Below are 19,467 nucleotides of genomic sequence, written 5' to 3' on the forward strand. Positions count from 1 at the left end.
ACGTGAATATCGCCCGAATATACACACCACCCGCACCATCGACCTTTGCTCGTCTCTCGCCCGCTACGCAGCGGTAACGTGCCACGCAAAAGAATTCTATGACCGGTACAAACGCCATCGGGAGCATTAACACTGATCGTCGATCGGCTCGCTTAGAGCTTGATCGACGTAGATCCGAATCAATTAATCCGTGGTTACGCGAACGGCCCGGAGGAGCGAACGTAATAGACGAGTAAACGGGGATAGGACTTACTTTAATGGGAAGAAAAGTGATCTCGAATGCTCTCCGTACACCAGGGCACAATAGGAGAAGATTTTTAATGCCGGGGTTACATCGTTGTTCGTCAAATCTGCGCAGAGAACTTCCGGCGCGACGAGATGTCCCTTAGGTGTTGCGTGGTCGAGGGCCGATGGGGTAGTAAAAGCACATGGCGCTGGCCGGAAATGACGAATCGATCATTTTTCGACTCGCGCGATTATCGAACTTTCGCGACTCTCGCGACTCTCCCGCGACCCGCGTATTTGTTATTACTTAACGACATTCGTGTCTATCGTTACGAAGAGAAAGAGAAAGAATTACTAATCTTAATATTGTAATGGCATATTTAATGGTTAATTATTTTATATTGGATTTTGTATTAAATTGTATTTAGGATTTAAAAAATAAAAAGCAGACATTCGTCTGATATATCTATTGTCGTTTTAACTTTGTTATCTGCTTTCCTTCTAATAATTTAATTAACAACTTTTTTTTTACAGTCAATTCCTCGTGCCCTAACTCACGCCTTACGCAAATGGCTATCAATTTTGCCGACACACGAAGAACAGTCAAGGCCACGAACCTCTCGTTTGAATATAAATTGTATCAATTAGACTCACCTTTATTCCCGCCGCGTCTGTTTGTTCACTGATTGGTCGAGATTACGGTACTGCTATCGCGTTTTAACTCCCGACGTTAAACTCCGTCGCAAGGTCAGAAGTGTTGCTCGGTCTTCTTCTTATTTCAGTAAAGGCATCGTCACGTAAAGTGTTCTCTACCGAATAGAAGCAAATAAAAAAAAAAAATTAGTAGGTACTGTTACATTATTCTTTCAGCAATTATTAAAGAATACCGCGAGAAGAAAATGCACGAAGACAAATTTTAAGCGGGCAAAAATTATTTAATTGATAAATAAAAATTAAAAAAAAAAAAAAAAACAAGAAAGACATATGATAAAATTTATTAATACATAATAAAAAAAAGATTCCTTCCAGAGAAGCTGGCAGAGTTTAGAGTAACGTTGCGTAAACGAGCTCGCAAAGGAACACCGCATGATACGCCGTGCCAGCCAGCATCCGATTCGAAAAATGCGGCTACATGAAAGTGGCCGGAGGGAGGAGGCGATCGCATATCTCATTCACGCCTGCAACGGTATAACGGATCCGCGAGAGATTATTTATATGCGCGAGATCTCACAATGGCGGTTACGTAAGACGCGGCTATGTGGAACTGGAATAGCGGGAACTGGTCTTGAGCCAATAATTGCTGCGTCTTAATCGGTCGACGCTCGTCCTTCGGGGAGAGTGGCTTGAAAGAGAAAACCGGGAGCGGGATCTTTGTCGAATAGCCTCTTTATTTACCTGCGAATCGAACGCTTCCGGTCTCTAAACCGTATCTAAGACGCTCGCGATCACCGGGTTAAATTAACGTACGCCGAGATTAATTATATGCATTCGTAACTAAATCACGTATTCAACGAGCGTGTGATCGATCAACAAACTCGTCGATGAGTTTAATTAAATAATCGTTAGGTTTAATCCCGTTCATTTAATGTAATGATGTAATAATTATCTGAATTACTGAGCGCAAGGCCAATCATTGCGCGTAAAGGATAAATCAGACGTCGCGCGTGTCTCCCCTGTGTAACGAAGCGGCACGAGTATTGTGTTAAACAAAAGTCCGTAGGACCTTCGTACATGAACGAGTGGCCGCCGGCCTTCTTGAACGCAAATTACCATTGTCCTAATTTCGCGCCACGGCAATATTTCTAAAGTCATTGGCATAATGTAAGCATAAAGCCTCGTCATTAACAAGATTGAATATACAGTCTATTTAGAACGAGCAGCAACCGCATTTCTCCATATAACTTTTTATCGGTTTTCGATTTCAATATCATTATTATTATTTCTTTTTTTTTTTTTTTCTTTATAATTTTAATTTAACTGCATATTATTTAATGATAATTAAACGATGACACATATTTGACATTTGTAGCTCGCGACTGAATAATTCGCCCGCCAAACAGGTATGTCGAGCAACTCGATTGTGCATTCACACGAACAATGGGACGTAAACTAACTTCGAAGTAGGTGAACAGGTCATACGGTAGAAAACGGGGTATCGTATCTTGCGCTCTTTCTCCGTGGCCAGAAAGACTCGAGCGTATCGAAAGTCAGATACGCATGTGTATATGGGAAAGCTTCAGAAACGATACATATTGAAATTCATCACTTTCGCCACATACCCACGACATAGATATACTCTGCGTGAATTTTTAATACTTAGATTATTTCCTATATACACCCTGAAATATATATATATATTTTTTTTTTATTAACTTTATCTTTTCTCGCAATTTACTTTACTTTACGTACTCTATGTTGCTTTTTTAAATTAGTCTAATGGTGTAAAATTCAACGTTGGAAATGAGATAATGATTTTTTTAAGCATTAAATCTCGGAAGACCCGACGGGGGTCGTTTTTATTATCAGGGGACGCTTCTCTTGTTTAACACCTTTCACTTGGATATGCTGAAACACCGCGAGACCGTGAGTGCGATTATTTAAATAACAGCTGCATCACGATCGAGTGGCGCTCGATTGTACTCTCACTTTCTCTGCGTTATTGCCATCGACCTGGTTTCCGACGACACAATTTGTTCTGCCAAATGGGAAAGTGAACGCTGCCATGAACATCGTCGCTTTTATGTTTGCGCGAGAGAAATTCTTTCGAAAGGAGTGGCAAGGCCTGCCTCCGTACCACATATTGCGACGGAAATAAATAGACGGCAATGTGGAAGACACGTAAAGCCTTCGATATGGCTATTCCTTGCGATAATGTTCCCTCTTGTCAGTTAAAACCGAAAAATCTCTACCTCCTAATCCGTTAAATCAATAAACGTATTTGAAGGCAAAAAAAAAAAGGGGGAAAGAAAAAGAAAAATATCTCGAAAACCCTTTGAAATTACCGTGAAGTTAACGTCAACCTTCGACACGAAGAAACTTGGTAAGGTCAAATCGATAGCTGTCAGGGACGATTTGGCGTACGGCGATCTATACGTTGACGAATGCCTTGCGATATTTCCGCTTTTACGAGGCCGTTTCAAGAGTGGTCCTCGCGTGCCACTTCGCACACGTCGTTCATAGATCCTCGTTCACGGTTATCGATACAGAGTTTAATAAAGAACAGGTCGAAAAATTTAAAATATTAAAAAACACATAATTTAATCAATAATTGAAATATAAAGTGATGTAATTAACCATTAACAAATATTAAATTTTACTATCATCTATCGTTCAAAAATGCGTTCTCAACCGCGAGCATTATAAATTTCACATGCCAATGCATTTCCTATCAAATGCCATTGAAACTTGATTTAAAGAAAGTTGTAGGCGGCTGTTAATCGCAACAATCGCTGTAATCAAACGATCGTTAATATCAGTCCACCTTCGCGATGTCGTTTCAAGCCCAGCCGGTGCCGCGGCGCTCGCTATATCCCGGAAATAGCTTTCACTTTCTCCTCGCTTCGACCAGTTAACTTTCCCTGCCACGACACTGATATCGTCCGCCACCAACGAGTCTGGACGAGCGGACGTACGCACGCATGCTCTTGTAAATCGGGAAAGGGGAAAAGAATCGGGTTTCTAGGTCGTCCGGTGGGACAAAGAGTCTACCTATCTCCCTCGTACTCGCGATCATTCGTGAACCCGTCGTGAACCCGTCAAAGCACACTTTTACTAACCGCGATTCTTCTCCGAATGGCAAAAGCTGAACCGCTTTCTATCTCGTTAATGTTGTACGCTGAGAGGTAGATATAGCATTTGCCGCTGCTAAGGCAGCTAGCGTATGACACTATCTGCCTCTCGGTGTACGCATACGATCTGACTATAGCAGAAAATATTCTATTATGTGCAAAAATATATATTTCAAACCTAAACGCGAGATATTCGTTGTCGAATTAATTTATAATACTAATAAATTAATTTTTTTTTTTTATATTATTATTTTCCTGGTCCAAAGAACTAACTTTAAAGCTAGCCGAGTAAAAGAAGATAAATTTAAAATGTATGTAAAACAAAAGTATGTAAAAGTAAATTTAAGAAAAATGTATTTACGTTGAAAAGTATTATAAGATAAAGGGATATTAGCAAGGATTTCTCAAAAGAAAACAATTTTCTTTTCAAATTTTCCTCGATCACGAGACTCAAGGTATACACGGCATCGTCCTCTCTCGAAGAGCAAAAGGAGGCGAGAAAGTAGAACGCGGCCAATGGCCTGCTAACCCGATGACATACATTTCTCGCTTACCTCAACGAAAGTGAAAAGAAACACTCTTTTATGAACTCGCATTTAGGGCAAGATGAAATTTACAATTGGCAGACGTTGAATAAAAATTACGGTAAATTCGCCACTTACGGCAAATGTAAAGCAAACTATACCGGAGTAAATACGTGGAAACGTCATTGAACGCTACCTGACCTTATGAGCTCAAACAACTAATCGCTGTTCATTACAGAAGTAAAGAAATTTTAGTTTTCTCAACTAAGCTCCTAAAAACTTAAAAAAAAAAATAAAATACCGTAGCTAATTTACTTTCTAAAGAAATACAATGACTAAACCATTTTGAAATGTTGACTCGAAATGTACGAACAAAGCGCGTTCAACAGTTGCGAGCAAGCCAAAAAAGAAAAAAAAAAGAATTTAATTTCAAAACGTTGTCCTCGAATTTTTATACCATCCATAAATATTTGTCCAACCTCTGACAAGAGAAATGTACGTTTTAATGAATCGTTAAATTTTTACCAAATTAACAAGCTAACAAACGACCATGAGCTTAAGATAGTTGGCATTTCTACGCGCACTTCTTGAAATTCTTACGCAGCGCGAATGTGCGATATCGCGAATTCTTCCGGAATCGTGGGCATTTCCGTGCCGTACTTCAACCGAGTGATTTTAGACGATGACGACTTCTATTAATACAGTGGCTCAATGAGAAATCGACCTTGGATATACATATACTCGGAAAGAAAATGCTAATCACGAAATACATACAAATCTCGCAAAGATCACGTCAATCGATATAATACTAAGAAAACGTTCCATTTGCACGCCAGCCTACAAAATTAACACATAAACACATTTATGCGTTCTTGCGAAAAACGTACCTTTCTATTCTTCGATTTGATAAGAGAATAAATAAAATAAAATATTTTTCCAAATTTATTTGGGATAAAAAGCATGAAAGTGCCGAATTAACTTATCATCTCGGAAGTCGTAAAGAAATTAGCGCTATTGGATAAAAAGGTCGGACAGCGGTACAACCGCAACCTATCTTTTATAATTTGCCATAACGGAAATACTAATGGTCTCAGCCTAACACTACCTTGAACGTTACGAAAAAAAAAAAAAAAAAGAGAACGTTTTGAGAAACCTCTCATATATCCTAATTCTTTGTAAGTATAAAGCCGCAGCCCTTTAATGTCATAATGAAATATTCCTTAGGTCGAATAGTCAAAGAATGATGTAGCACTTTGTAACCTTGGATAATTTTTAAGTCGCTTTATTTCTCGACACATAAAAAAAAAACGTCGCAGTCGTGCAAAGTACCATCCCACCCGCTAAGACGTTTAAAATAAATGCTAGATTTACGAGTTGGCTATAAGTAAAAAGCAGATATTTATGTTCGCGACGTGAAACGTCTATTGACAAATTGTAGCATTTTTCCAGAATTCTATTTTTTTTTTTTTTTTTTTTTTTTATTATTAATACAGCCTGACAAAAAAGTAGTCCTATGCGCGACGCTGTTAGGTAACCGGTTTATCGCAATTAATTTAAAATATACGGTAGCAAGGCATTGATAATAAAATTAATTCAAACTTTAACTGGATTATGATATTAAAGGAAAGTATGTAGAGCACTTGAGCTATTTTAGTTACGCGCTAGGTTTAGTTTTGCATCGCGAGTGCCTTGAAACTTCCTACTGCAGAGAATTGAAGTTTGCGCAAGGGTACTTAAGATTCTTCTTGCTAAATGCACGACAGCACAGCGATATTTGCGACGAGATATGGAATTGAATTTAAGCGCTGTGTGAATAGTGTACACAATAAGTTTAACTCGAGTAAATCGGCTTTATGTTTCATTCGTGTGACGACGATTCATATATTGCACATCGCCACGATAATACGAGTGACATATACGCGCGTTGATGCGCCCACGTAGGATAGGTATAGATGTAGCCTCGAGATTTCAGGTCGATAGCCGTGACGTCAGCAGTTCGCGCAGGCGAGAGAGAGAGAGAGGCAAAAGAAGTGATGAAGTTCAAGGTTACCGCGCTCGAATGCACGTCCCACGCGGAAAATAGGAAAAGAGGGCGAATGGATTTTCCAGGTCCAAGGAAAAACGTCAACGCCTAGAAGGGGCAAGCTATATTCGTAACGGAGCTTATTAGAAAGAATTACGCTTTTAAAGAGGCCCGTTCTTTAACTATCAAACTGGTAAGACCTCATTTGTCGAAAACGATATAATAAGAATAAAGACGATGGGCAAAGCTTAACGCGCGAGAATAATTTCGAAGCAGAACACCATATTTCAATTTAACTTTTTTTTTTCAAAACAATTAAACCAGCCGGAAAAATATTCACTTTACTTGATTAAAAAAAAAAGTTGTTTCAAGAAATGTATGAGACATTTATCGATGATGGTAACGCTTCGATTTCTAATGGATTGCCACGTGTACCAGGTTCTGCAAGTCGATTCCCAATAGACATTTCGTAATCGAAGGTTCTGATAATATTATTACTGTGCAACAATTTATCGACTATGTAGAACGATGACGCGGATCATACGCAACTACACCAATCACTGATTGTGTTGAAAACTTGATATCGCTTTTGTAACGTCGCAAGTAATCTGAATGCACGACGCAATAGGCATCGTTGCTTATACAAGTCTACTCCGAGAGAAAAATATAATTACGTTTTTTTTTTTTTTCAAGCCTTCAACAATAAACATAGTCGAGTCGACAATAAAATTGTAACTGGATTCAAAGATTTTCTATCTCTGTATATAACAACTATGGAAGAAAAATAGAAAAAAAAAAAAAAGAAATCTTAGTCGACGTGCTTTTCTGATCAAATTTATTATGTAGATAAGTGAAGCAATTTGTTATTTAGTTCTTAGTACAATACAGCTTGCGCACGAGGCCTGTTCCAGCAAATCACTGAAATCTGTTGTCTCGATACTCGAATGCCCTCGAAACGAAATCGTATTTGCGTCGGCACGCCCGGACGTGGCCCGGACACGGCCCGGACTGAGCAGCCTTGAACTTGCTCGCTCCCTTGAACAACTCACCCTCAGCTTCCGACCTTCTACATTTCCCTTCCCCAGCTCACCCTTGCTTAAAGCATACGCGTTCAGTATTTCGCAATAAGTGTACTCTTGACAAGCAACAAGGAAAAAGAGATCAATGTTGCAGAGTACAAATGTATTCTTTACTCCTCTTTCTCGGTAAATATATAAAACGCGAAGGCAATCGGAATGTGATATATACCCGGTAGAAACGCGACATTATTTACGAGGTTTCGTTTACTAGCTCCATGAGAGCTTCCCGCTTCTACCCTCTTACCCACGTTCTCGCGTACCAAGTGACAAAGTGTCGTCCTGCCATGCGAAGGGCTAAATAATACGTATCCTTATCAATCTATAGGCTGACCTCGCGCTGCTCTCGACGAGCAGTCGCGTATAACGTTTGCCCGTGACCAACGGGGACCTTGGCAGTGGCTCGTGGCGACGGACGAGCGACGGCAGGGCTGAGCGTCGCGACGCAGACGTCGAGTGCGCGCGCAGTTCGCTCGATGCACCCGGAGGTCGCGCTCACGCGCGCCGGGAGCGACAACCTTGACCTTATACCACGGCCCGGTGACGAACAAGGTCCATCCACTCCTGAACGAACGAAGGTCGGCGGTACCGCGGCCGGCAAGCCGGAATAGAAGAGGGAGGTGGGACAGGGGAACCTAGTGAAATCCAGCTACTCCGCTCGATCTCCCTCGAGGACGCGTTAACGATCCTCAATTACCGCACCCTCGTCAGCTCCCTCGGCCATTCTCTCTCTTTCTCTCTTTCTTTCCCTCTCTCTCTTTCTCTGTCTCTCTCTCTCTCTCTCTCTTTTCTCGCTCTCGTTATGGACTATAATTTTTTCGTACAATGCTGCATAATCTAACACACCCGCAAGGTTAATTCTTTATTATTTCGAAAGGAAGAAATAAAAATAAATTGTGCCGTTTTCCGACGATTCGATGCTCCGTTCAGTTTTTTCGTTTCGTTAACTGCAGCAGGAAATAAAGACGGCACGAGTGAACTCTGTACAGCGGAAATAAGCGGCTGACCTCGCGAGCAATCCGCGTCGATGAATGTAAGGATTGTAAGATAAATGGACTCACCCATAAATGCACCAGGAGAATCTCATATCCGTCCTCGCCGGTTGTGCCGTGACCCTTCGTTCGCTTCAGGATGCAATAAGATTCACTCGATTTGCCTCGTCGGGAACGGCAGTCTTCTCCCACAGCGAGATTATTAACACCTGCGATGCACGAAGACGAAATAAACGACGTAAAAGATTGCCTCTCCCCGGCACCTGCAACAAAAAGATAAATGAGCTATAACGGCTGTTCGAAATCTAATTTGCTACGCTAAATGCAGATCGCCCTTCGATATTCGGATTTTCAATCGATCAAGCGACGCGCATTACGAACACGTATACATATGTACGCGAACGCGCACGGATATTTGTCTAATTTACTTACGCTTTCAATTTTAACAGCCGCGATGTGGAAGTGTTCGAACTGCCGATTCTCGCGCACCATAGATTATGCGTACTTACGTACGTACGAAAACGAACATAAACGACATAGAAGATGGCGTCCCCGCGACACCCGCGTCACCCGCGACAAAGTTTAGTCGTGACAAAGAATCGGACGAGCGATGACGGCACCTGAAAATCTAACCAATTTGCAACGCTAAACGCGGATCGTCTCTCGATGCTCAGATCCCGGATTAATCGCCGGTCAAGCGACGCGCGTTACGAACACGTATACACATGTACGCGAACGCGCACGAATATTCGTTTGATTTACTTACGCTTTTAATTTCAACAGCCGCGATGTGGAAGTGTTCGAACTGTCGATTCTCACGCACCATAGATCACGCATACATACATATGAAAACAGACATAACACTATAGAAGATGGCGTCCCCGCGACACCCGCGTCACCCGCGACAAAGTTCAGTCGTGACAAAGAATCGGGCGAGCGATGACGGCACCTGAAAATCTAACCAATTTGCAACGCTGAAAACGGATCGTCTCTCGATGCTCGGATCTCGGATCGATCGCCGGTTAAGCTACGCTCGTTACGAGCATGTACGCGTACGGGAGCGTGTGGATATTCATCTGATTTACTCATGCTTTCGATTATTAACGGCGGCGATGTGCACGTAGGTGTGTATCATTAATTGCCGAGTCTCACACACCATAGATTATACATACATACGTCGGAAACTTAAGGCGGGGGCGCGCGGACCGCGGATCACCGCGAGGGATACCAACCGCGAGTGTACAAAGTTTTTCGATCGGACGATCTTCATAGGTCAATTTTCGAAGGCGATGGAAACGACAGTTCCCAACGGACGCGATGACTAATCGGTCGAGTTCGACGAGCGGATCTCGGCGTTTCGACGATTTTTTTTTTATCCGTTTACGCGGTGGAATTGTTCGATCTACGCTGTGAAGAGCCAAGCGAGAGCGGGATCGCGGTAATTAGATTCGCGTGCCTCGCGAGTGAGGAGTGAATTAAGGGAAGTGATGTGAAGTGATAAGTGTGAGAGTGAATCTGCCATGGATATACTTCGACGGAGCCGCAAGCGACGATTCCGGAGCAGCGATGAAGGACCGCGGGGCACCCTGGACTCCGTGGAGGCCGGCGTGCGTGGAAAGGACGGCGACAGCGATCGGAAGGTAAGTGAATATCATGTTTCGTCCGTCCCACCAGATCGTTATCGCCGGCGGGCGACCTGTCGCTGTTGCGTCACAAGGATTAGCGGCTCCTTCACGCCATCATGGCGAAACGAAGATTTTCTTTGAATTGAAAAATGACCAGGGTCGAAAGGAAGCGGTAGTCCGTTCTGCGAATAGATCCATTAGGCGAACTCCCGCTAAGAATAGGCGGGCCGTCGAGTATTTTCGAGGGACACCGGGTCCGCCTTGCGATGCATGAGGTCGAAGCGAAATGGACCCTCGTGGATTAGAGGCGATGGAGAACTAAGGTCGCCCTTGACGCAGGCGTCTATCGTGCGTAAAGTACGCAAACGCGCACAGAACGTCTTTCGCGATCCGCCGCGAGGATCGGCGCCGATCGTGTGCGTTGAAATCGTTCACCTCGCTCACCGTGTACCCGGCTTCTAGAATTTATTGACGACGTCGAAACGCGATCTCCGCCGGAAATCCCGGCTCGCGTTCACAAGACGGTAACAAGTGGGCGAGTATTTTTTTTTTTACCTTTTTTTTACACCCAGAATTGGCGAGCAATTTTAGATTTATCCGGGCGTGCTTGTTCGTACGACTGAATGAATAACGAAATATATTCCTCTCGAGTCGATTGATTTATTAAAATTCTAACATGCTTACGGGTGGGTCAAAAATTAAAAAAAAAAAAAAATAATAATAATAAAGCGCAACATCCATTTAGACGTAGGCGATAACGAGGTACGCGTACGCTATTTGGGTCACATTCTCTGTCCCAATATCGGAATAATAGCGCGTCAGTTCGGTCCTGCAATAAACTGCTTCTACGTCCCTCTATCTATCTCTATCTCTCTCTATCTCTCTTTCTCTCGCGGCCTTGACATCGACCGTTGCAGCTACGCAGTTGTAACCGAGCACATCACCGATATCTGCCACCTAACGCCGACGAACGCGAGCGTATAACGTATTCGATAACGGAAATAATTTCGACATTACGAGCCCGAGTTCGCGTTCAGAGCGTTCTCGCTATCGTTTTCTGCGCAGAAAATTTGAGGACCGGGGAGGAAGTTTTCGGCCGCTGTGCCGCGGTGCGAAAACAACGCCACGCGATCCGTTGTTATTTTTACGTGACGTGGCCGATGACGAATTCTCTGGTTGGCCTTATCCCCCCACGATAATCGACGCTACTCCCGCGAATGACGGTTCATCGACGCCGACGCAAGGCGATCTTTATAGATACTGGCGGCCTTGTCCTTGACATCGACCGCGGCGTCCCGACGCTACGCAGGCCGCCCGCGGTTACATCGAGATACCCGATACACGCGCGGAGCCCGACCGAGGAACGTACGCGGAGGAGCGATTGACGTCGGGGGCCGAAGGGGGAAAAGAGAGGAACGGGAAGTGTTGTCGGAATACAGGGAACGTGGTTTACATCAGGCGGGCGGGTGGTAAATTTATACGTAGGGTATTTCGCAAGATTATGCAAAACATTTATTGGAAGCGCACTCCGCGAGAAACACGAATATAACGTAACCGTAACAAAATTGCCATCCGCAAGCAGGACTTTTCTTCCCAATGATTCTTTTAACGCCACGCGACTCGGCGGCTACTTGTTCTCACCGTTTTGTCACGAGTGAGGAAGGGGTCTCAAGCTATTTTTGCGTGTGTAATATATACACCGACATTATGCACAAAACAGAATTGCTCGAAATAAAACAAGGACAAGTTCGTCTAATCTCGTACAACGCGAATAAGATCATATTCCACTACTATTTATTAACACAGTACATTCCACGTCGGTTGACTGGTGGGTAGAATTGGACACCTCTACGTGTAAACAATATCTAAATGTAGTCTTTGTAAGTTGTTGTTAACTCTTCACCGATAATACCCGCTCCGCGCACGATTTTACGAATATTCCTCTTTAACGCGAAAGCAGAAAGAAACGTAAAACTGACGGAATGATAAAAAAAAAATTCTCAAATACGTATTATTAATAAAAATAGTATTTCTTAATATGCTTTACAAGTGAATTGTTCATTGTAAATGCTAGTAGTTGTTACGAATTAACAATGTTTTATTTTACGCGAGGATTAAGAGATCATTTACTTTTTCTCTTTACAGTCTTAGGCTTCGCTCTCGGCTTTTTGCCACGATTATTGCCACGATTTTTCTTCCCGCGTCCCTTAGTTTTTTCCTTCGCCTTTGCTGCGCGTAAATCTTTCTTCATCCTAGGATCGACTACCCTATATCGACCTTTCACCCCGGGTGGTCGAACGGCCTGTTTCTGCGCGGTGTGCTTCTTCGCTACAATATACGTAACTTCCTTTTTCGGCTCTTGACGAGCTTTCTTGTACAACCTAAATTAAATTAAATATTAAATTAAAATACCACACATTCGTATTAAATATTATGTTCTACGAGGATTGCACTTACGCTTTGATTTGTCGAGCCTTCTCTTTGTTACTGATATCTGCATTATCCATTAAAGCTTCGGCTTTCTTCTTGGCCTTCTCAAGTTTCCGCACAGCGCGTTTCTTTTTCCTTGCTTTAGCTTCCATGACTTTCTTAATAGGTCTTACGTTCAAGTCCTCTACTCTCTTTTTATATTCGTCGGCAAGTTCTTTAGGTACCGGCATTTCCTTCTTCATATGCCTTTCCTCGTCCTTGACAAACCAATCGGGTAACTTCTCATCGTTAAACGCATATCTATTCCAAGCCGAGTCAATCAGGTCCCTTCGAGATTTTTTACTTTGAATCATCAGTGATCCGAGCGCCAAGTCTTCGGGAGTAAGTTTCCTCTTTTTTAGTTGATCTGATTAATAAAAAATAAATATAAATGCATTAATATAAATAACTGTCATTAATTATTAATAATCTTAATTTTTTTTTAATAGAAAACTAAATTTGTTTACCTGTTTCTTGTGGCACTACCTCAAAACCATCCTTTCCACCGATCTTTTTCACTTTTCTATTGTTCGCCATCATTTCCTCCACATCATAATCTGAATCTGTACCATCGCTTTCACTGCTTTCACGTTTTCGCTTCTTTTCTTTGCCTATTTCCTCCTGCGCTTCTTTCTTTTCTCCTAGAACATGCCCACCTTTCTTTTTAATCTGCTCGATCATTTTATCCACCTCGTAATCCGCATCGTCTTCATTCTCGATATCTTTAAACGCATCTTTTTCAAACCAAAGTGCTGCTTTATGCATTCTTTTAGTTTCTTTATCCCGGAAATCTAAATCAGTTAACAACGGATTGCTCTCAGGATTTTTAAATTGTTGTTTCTTTTGTGGTTTAATTGCGCCTTCATTTTCTGACTCGTCCAAACCTATAACAATAATCATTTTAATAATGTTTCATTAAAAATTCATAAACTAAGCCAAAAATAAAATATAAATTTTTTTTTTTAGCTAAAAAAAATTATTTGAATGTATTGAAACTAGTGTTAATATTTTATGAGCAATACCTAGTCCGGATTTTTCGCTATTTGTGTCATCGTCCGATGCATCGGTATCACTTCCCTCGCTCTCTTCTAATTTATAATATAAACCCTTACTGTCCAACTGGCCTTCGTCCTTCTCATAATGAACTCTTTTCGGTTTTATCTCGTCGTCCGATTCCACTTCGCTCTCTGCCAAAACGTCAGGATTTTGATCTGTAACTTGTTCTAATTGCTGATGAGTCTGAATCTGATTTAATTTAAACAAGTCGTCTCCTTCTAATTTAGGTCCTTCATCATTCTTATGAATCATCTTCAAATTGAGCTTTGCGTTTAATTTCTGCCTCTCTTTATTAGCCTTCTTCTTCTTGCGTTTTGATTCTTTAGCTTCTGCTTCCCGGAGCTCTGATATTTGCTTTTGAATTGCCTCGTCCTCTAAATCGTCCTGTTCTTCAGGACTAATGTTCGTATTTGCGACAGTGGTTTCATTTTCAACTGTATTTTTCACGTTCTCTGCTGCATTAGTTTCAGTTTGTGACGTTTTTAACCCCTTCCACCAATTAAGTAAGAGTTTCAAATCTTTTCGCCCAAGTACCTTAATGTCTTTACAACATTCTCTAATTTCTTTCGTCGTTTTTTCATGCTTGTCAATAAATTCATCATCAATTACTATTTCAGAAGCATTCTGCAAAGCGTCGATTGCATCTTCGCAAGCAATAAATTCTTTCGCAGATAATTTATGATACAAAGTATAATCGTTTTCAGGATAGCCTTCTACTTTAGATTTTTTTTGTTTTTCTGGATGAAGAATATTTAATTTGTTGGTAGTTTCCAGTTGTAAATCAGAAAAAACATGTTTTGGATCAAAGAACTTGGGATCTAATTTATCTGGAGCAATGTAATATTGACAAACTACAAAAATTTCTGCAGATTCGTTACGTGAAGCTTGAGGTTTAGTGGCATGTACCTGTAATTAAATTCATAGAAGTAAAACAATATATTTCTCAATATTAAATATTTCTTAAATAATGTTAATACCTTTTTGAATAATTGTTTTAGCACCCAAATAAGCGGGTGATAGTCTTTAGATCGAAATACTTTTGTTACAAACCAACCACCAGCCTTTAAAAATTGAGTTGCTAATTTCAGAGCCGATAACGTAAGAACAGCTTGTTGATATGCATCGTGAAGCCAACTTTTTCCTACATTGGGAGCACCATCGTTTAAAACAACATCAGCTTTCCACGTTTTTAATTCGCGTGAAATAGAAACTCTACATTTATCCGTTGTAATATCTTCTACTAGACTTAGACATCCTGGGATAGGTTTTATAGGGTATAAATCCACGCCAATTACTATCGACGATACTGGCATATTTTGCCTGGCAACTTGCATCCAACCGCCAGGTGCAGCACATAAATCGATGCATACTCTTGATTTTTGAAGAAACTCGAATTTTCGATTTAATTGAATTAATTTGAAGGCAGCACGTGATCTATAACCTGAGTAGGACATTCAATTTTAGCAATTATTTCTTAATTAATTTAAATGCTCGGTATATCATATAATATATATTATCACGTTTAAAGTTAATACAACTTTTACTTTCAATTCAAATATAAATAATTGTAACTATTTACCTGTTTCTTTGGCTAATTGATAGTATTTATCTTTCCTCTGCTTTCCAATTTTCGATTTTTTCCCCATTTTTAATTTACAGATATATTTTATATAAAGTTATGGATAAATATTAACTGTGTGCAGCTCTTGCTATAACAAAATCTGGTCAACGTGCGCTTTTACTGTTCACAATAGGTTAGGAACGTTGCGTTGAATGAGGTGTTACATGTGATTGGCTAGTAGATACTTTCATGTGTGCCAACTCACTCACGTTAAACCTTGCTTTACTATTATCTCTTTCTGCGATTATGCAGACCAATCGTTATCTTTCCTCTCGTATTCCGTTTGCAACGACTGGATAATCACCACGTGATACCGACTCTATATCTATTGGCAATGAATGCCACTGCTACTCCACTTTCTTGAAAGTTGTGCACGATTTACACGTTACACGATTTATGCAGAGCCTCGGTCATCGGTGCAGTCACTTTCAATGTAGCGTAGATGTAACTCCACGGTAGTTTCCTTGCCTTAATTTTATAATAGTAATTATTTCCATAAGTATTTTGAGTATATACATAAATATAAAAGAAACGAGAAGAGATAAAAATGTGGAAAGTCGTAGTTCGTGGAATCCGAGAAACGTTGGAGCGACGTGTTTGTCGCACGAATGTTTACTCACAATCGTCGCAAGATAATAAAAATAACGAAGTTAAAACAAGCCTGGCATGCCAAGAGAAATTTCTTCCACCGGTGCTTATCACCTACAACGGTTTTTGCGGATCGGCTAAAAATGCTGGCGCTAAAGACAAAAGACATGGTTATGATTGGAATACTAGGCATAGTTGGTCAGAGGCTGTCGGCTGGGTAAATACACTTTTCAAAACAGAATCTGTTGTGTAATGTTATGCAACATTCGCTTGCTACATTGGAAAATGTCTGTCGTTAATTTGTGATTTATATTTATTAGTCTAGTGTCCTGGCAGCTGGATGGGTTGTGTGCCAAACTCTTTGTCTCCACAAAAGAGTTCTTCTTGATAGCAACGAGAATTTGAGAAATAAGTTGCATGGTCACTTTGGAGTTTCGTTCATACTTATACAATTATTAAATGTACAACCGAAAAAAATCCTGCCTATCACTAATTGTGCTGGCACTAGCAATGAAAAATCTAATCTGCAGGATTCAGACTCTCAACAGGCTGCAAAAAAACAATTCGGTCCTATCACTATTAACGAGGTAAAAAATGCTTTTTTGCAGGCATTAAATTTCCAAAGAAATAGTTGTACTTTCATAGATTTTCTATATCCTCAGGCATTCAAAAAAGCTGCTGATAATTTTACAAATACCCATAAAGTGGTGATAGGAGAGTACGAACTTCGTTATGGTATTCAAGCTTTAGAAGAAAAACGTTACAAAGATGCTTTAACACACTTTTCTGAAGGTGCTAAATTATCATCTCCTGGAAGCATGTTTAATTTAGGTTTGTGTTATGAAAAAGGCATTGGAACTTTGGCAGATCTTACAAAGGTACAATCTAATATCTAAAACATATTTAGAAATGTGAGGTACAGCTTTCAAATATTTTCTTTGGTCGTAAATATTTTTTTCTGATTCTTGTACAGAAATATTCGAAACATTCATGTGAGATTAAATAATACGAATAATTAAAAAATTAAGAGGGACACTTGCAAACAAATATATATTAAATTATAATTTTTCTTTAGGCTGCAAAATGTTACAATGATGCCGCTGCTCACGACCATGCCGATGCGTTGTATAATTTGGGAGTTTTCCACGCCCAAGGGAAAGGCGGTTTATCGGTTGATATTGATATTGCGCGCAAATGTTTTATCAAAGCAGCAAGATTAGGTCAAGTACAGGCGCAGCATGCACTCGATTTAGAAAAAGCTCATATTCAGTCACAAAAAAATATTCCTTCCGCAATGAAATTAAATCCAAATTTCGAAAAGAATGAAAAAAGTGATACGTCTGTTAAATTGAGCGATTTAATATTATATTCAAATTTTGGAGGCACATTTAACGTAATCCCAAAATGTAGTCAGGTTTTAGAATTTCTTGGCCTGAAAGAGCCTAGTTCAGCACCTATGATGATAACTGCTAGTGAGTGTCGCGTGCCATACTAAAAGTAGTATTTTTATTTTGTAAGATAAACGAAATCAGATACAGTGATATGAACAATTTCCTATCGTATTTTGTATAAATATCGCGTTATTTTTCGTACGTGTATTATTTTTCATAAATCCATGTTATATTCATAAGCATGCAATGTCGATGCTCAAATTGTAATATATTGCATTATTTAAATTTTTGTTATAGATGCATCATTTTTCGTTTCGTGCTTGAGATTCTTTATTTTCTTTTATATCGTTACATGTAGTTATATGATACATCATCATTTGTGATTTTTTAATAAGTGATTTTGTAGTTTATTTAATACGAAAGTTTAAATTTAGACGTGACTGTTATGTCTAACTGTTATGATTAACCATCAAATAATTATGAAAGATATATAACACCACAACTAGACATTTAAAATTCGAAAATTGAGTGCCATACGTCATAAGTTTTCGAATTCGAATACGAACAAGAATTATATTTCTGATAATGATCAATTTTCGGCGTTTTTTATTCGATGATTTTTCGGCTCTTTATATGGAAAACAATCTCGTCAATGTTATCCATGAAATGTATTTTAGATTTAAGACTTTTTTTAGCGTAGTCATAAACAAATAATGTTTAATGATTTGCATTTGTGCTTCGCGCAGTGCAAAAAGTCTGTGTATGGATATACAGTACATATAGCGTTGTATATGATACAAAAAAATATTTTCTATAATTAATGTAGTTTCTTTTTTTCAATTCTTTTTGTTAATATTATACCGGCTTCACCAATGTGCGTTACGTCGTAGCACAGTTTTTTTTATAAATTCACTGTGGTTAGCATATAAATTAATTTCTTTATTTATGTCCATCCACCTTACGTTTCGCGCATCGTCTCCGGCCTTTAACGCGAGCTTCCCGACTACGTCGTTTTCTTCATCGTGAAAATTTTTAGCCACCGTCTCCATCCAAGCGTTATCCGTATTTCGTGGATCGTCCACGTATCCTTTATAAACTTCATCGCCTTTCGTAAAAAATTCTTTTATAGAATCTTGAAGGGTCTTTCTGTCGGCGTCGTTCATTTCCAAAAAGTTAAGCGCCTCCTCCATGAACTCTCTCATTAAGGTCGTAGAAATAGCTTCGTTTAAATCAACCATACCACCAGGTATAGCCCACTCCCCGGAATCTCGTCTCTGAATTGCGACAAACTGCAGTACAGGCTTTCTCGTGTGCTCGTTTACGATAACAATTCCTACGTTATCGCGTTTCCATCGTGTGACAATAGGATCTGCAGCGTGATTCGGTCCCCATCGTCCAAGAAGTCCTCGGCCGGCGACGCCGGTTCGTCCTACAGGATTCAAAGGGTAGCCGTCCACGTTCACGACGTAGTCGCCCGTAAAGCTCTTGCGATTCACCTTATCTGCCAAGAATCACATTTCGACTACAGACGCGATAATATTCTACTTAGCACGCGCAATTTCACTTCAGCCCACATACGTTTATATTAACCTAAGAAACGTGACCATCGTTTGTTTCGTTTTTTTTATTTTTTTATTTCCAACAATTACTTATTTCGAATTTAATAAATTTACTAGCTTAAACGAGGGGAAAGAAAAATTACCATCCACCGTGTTCCATTTCGGTTTAAAGGTGCACTCGTTGATTTCTAAATCGGCCCAAGGTTTACCCTTGACAACGGGAGCGGTATATGCGACCGGTTTATATTCGGGGTAGTCCACTGTCCACGGTACTTTTTCCTCTAACACTGCAAATCTCATTATGTTACTGGACGGATACAGGCCCTGTCGACACTTCTGATGAAGCATTCTCGTGCATCTGATATTCATTTAACTGTTACTTCTAAGATAGAAAAACCAACGTGACGATAACATAACTCTTGATGCTTGGTTACCTCACAGTGACGTAATTGACGATCCACAGACCACGTTTATAGTTAAAATATTTCTCTCTTGGTTTCAGATTAATTTAATTAATGATTTTTGATTTA

General features: G+C 40.2%; 4 protein-coding genes and 1 long non-coding RNA gene across 5 annotated transcripts in view; 2 read left to right on the plus strand and 3 right to left on the minus strand.

The window, feature by feature from the left end:
* Positions 1–216: 216 nt before the first annotated feature.
* On the minus strand, positions 217–9,645 carry LOC139105457 (uncharacterized). Its single transcript, XR_011546192.1, has 3 exons — positions 9,395–9,645; positions 8,698–8,891; positions 217–1,034 (listed from the first exon to the last, which is right to left on the minus strand). It is a non-coding gene; the product is annotated as an uncharacterized lncRNA (long non-coding RNA).
* A 365-nt stretch (positions 9,646–10,010) lies between these two features.
* Positions 10,011–19,467, plus strand: part of LOC139105448 (coiled-coil domain-containing protein 124) — a 54,435-nt gene continuing 44,978 nt past the window's right edge. The window contains exon 1 of the mRNA XM_070661558.1: positions 10,011–10,268. Coding sequence (XP_070517659.1) covers positions 10,149–10,268 — 120 coding nt within the window. The 5' untranslated portion in view covers positions 10,011–10,148. The remainder of the gene's footprint in view (positions 10,269–19,467) is intronic.
* On the minus strand, positions 12,259–15,482 carry LOC139105435 (pre-rRNA 2'-O-ribose RNA methyltransferase FTSJ3). The gene is made up of 6 exons (XM_070661533.1): positions 15,358–15,482; positions 14,756–15,219; positions 13,745–14,684; positions 13,190–13,606; positions 12,711–13,089; positions 12,259–12,634 (listed from the first exon to the last, which is right to left on the minus strand). Exons 1-6 carry the CDS (start codon positions 15,422–15,424, stop codon positions 12,376–12,378), a joined length of 2,526 nt encoding a protein of 841 aa, XP_070517634.1. The 5' UTR covers positions 15,425–15,482; the 3' UTR covers positions 12,259–12,375.
* LOC139105442 (uncharacterized) lies at positions 15,830–18,199 on the plus strand. Its single transcript, XM_070661549.1, has 4 exons — positions 15,830–16,204; positions 16,308–16,574; positions 16,650–16,865; positions 17,063–18,199. The coding sequence occupies exons 1-4, from the start codon at positions 15,947–15,949 to the stop codon at positions 17,480–17,482; spliced, it is 1,161 nt and encodes a 386-aa protein (XP_070517650.1). The 5' UTR covers positions 15,830–15,946; the 3' UTR covers positions 17,483–18,199.
* Positions 17,319–19,306, minus strand: LOC139105447 (ADP-ribose pyrophosphatase, mitochondrial). The gene is made up of 2 exons (XM_070661557.1): positions 19,081–19,306; positions 17,319–18,879 (listed from the first exon to the last, which is right to left on the minus strand). The coding sequence occupies exons 1-2, from the start codon at positions 19,304–19,306 to the stop codon at positions 18,245–18,247; spliced, it is 861 nt and encodes a 286-aa protein (XP_070517658.1). The 3' UTR covers positions 17,319–18,244.

This window comes from Cardiocondyla obscurior, linkage group LG09 (assembly GCF_019399895.1).
Source record: "Cardiocondyla obscurior isolate alpha-2009 linkage group LG09, Cobs3.1, whole genome shotgun sequence".
NCBI classification, from domain to species: Eukaryota; Metazoa; Arthropoda; class Insecta; order Hymenoptera; family Formicidae; genus Cardiocondyla; species Cardiocondyla obscurior.

Coding starts and splice junctions, on each gene's coding strand:
- LOC139105435 (XM_070661533.1), bottom strand. CDS start 15,424: ATGGGGAAAAAATCGAAAATTGGAAAGCAGAGGAAAGATAAATACTAT. Junction 14,685..14,755: donor TAAAACAATTATTCAAAAAG/GTATTAACATTA, acceptor ATTTAATTACAG/GTACATGCCACTAAACCTCA. Junction 12,635..12,710: donor AAGGCTCGACAAATCAAAGC/GTAAGTGCAATC, acceptor AATTTAATTTAG/GTTGTACAAGAAAGCTCGTC.
- LOC139105442 (XM_070661549.1), top strand. CDS start 15,947: ATGTGGAAAGTCGTAGTTCGTGGAATCCGAGAAACGTTGGAGCGACGT. Junction 16,575..16,649: donor GTCCTATCACTATTAACGAG/GTAAAAAATGCT, acceptor CTATATCCTCAG/GCATTCAAAAAAGCTGCTGA. Junction 16,866..17,062: donor CTTTGGCAGATCTTACAAAG/GTACAATCTAAT, acceptor ATTTTTCTTTAG/GCTGCAAAATGTTACAATGA.
- LOC139105447 (XM_070661557.1), bottom strand. CDS start 19,306: ATGAATATCAGATGCACGAGAATGCTTCATCAGAAGTGTCGACAGGGC. Junction 18,880..19,080: donor GAAATGGAACACGGTGGATG/GTAATTTTTCTT, acceptor GATTCTTGGCAG/ATAAGGTGAATCGCAAGAGC.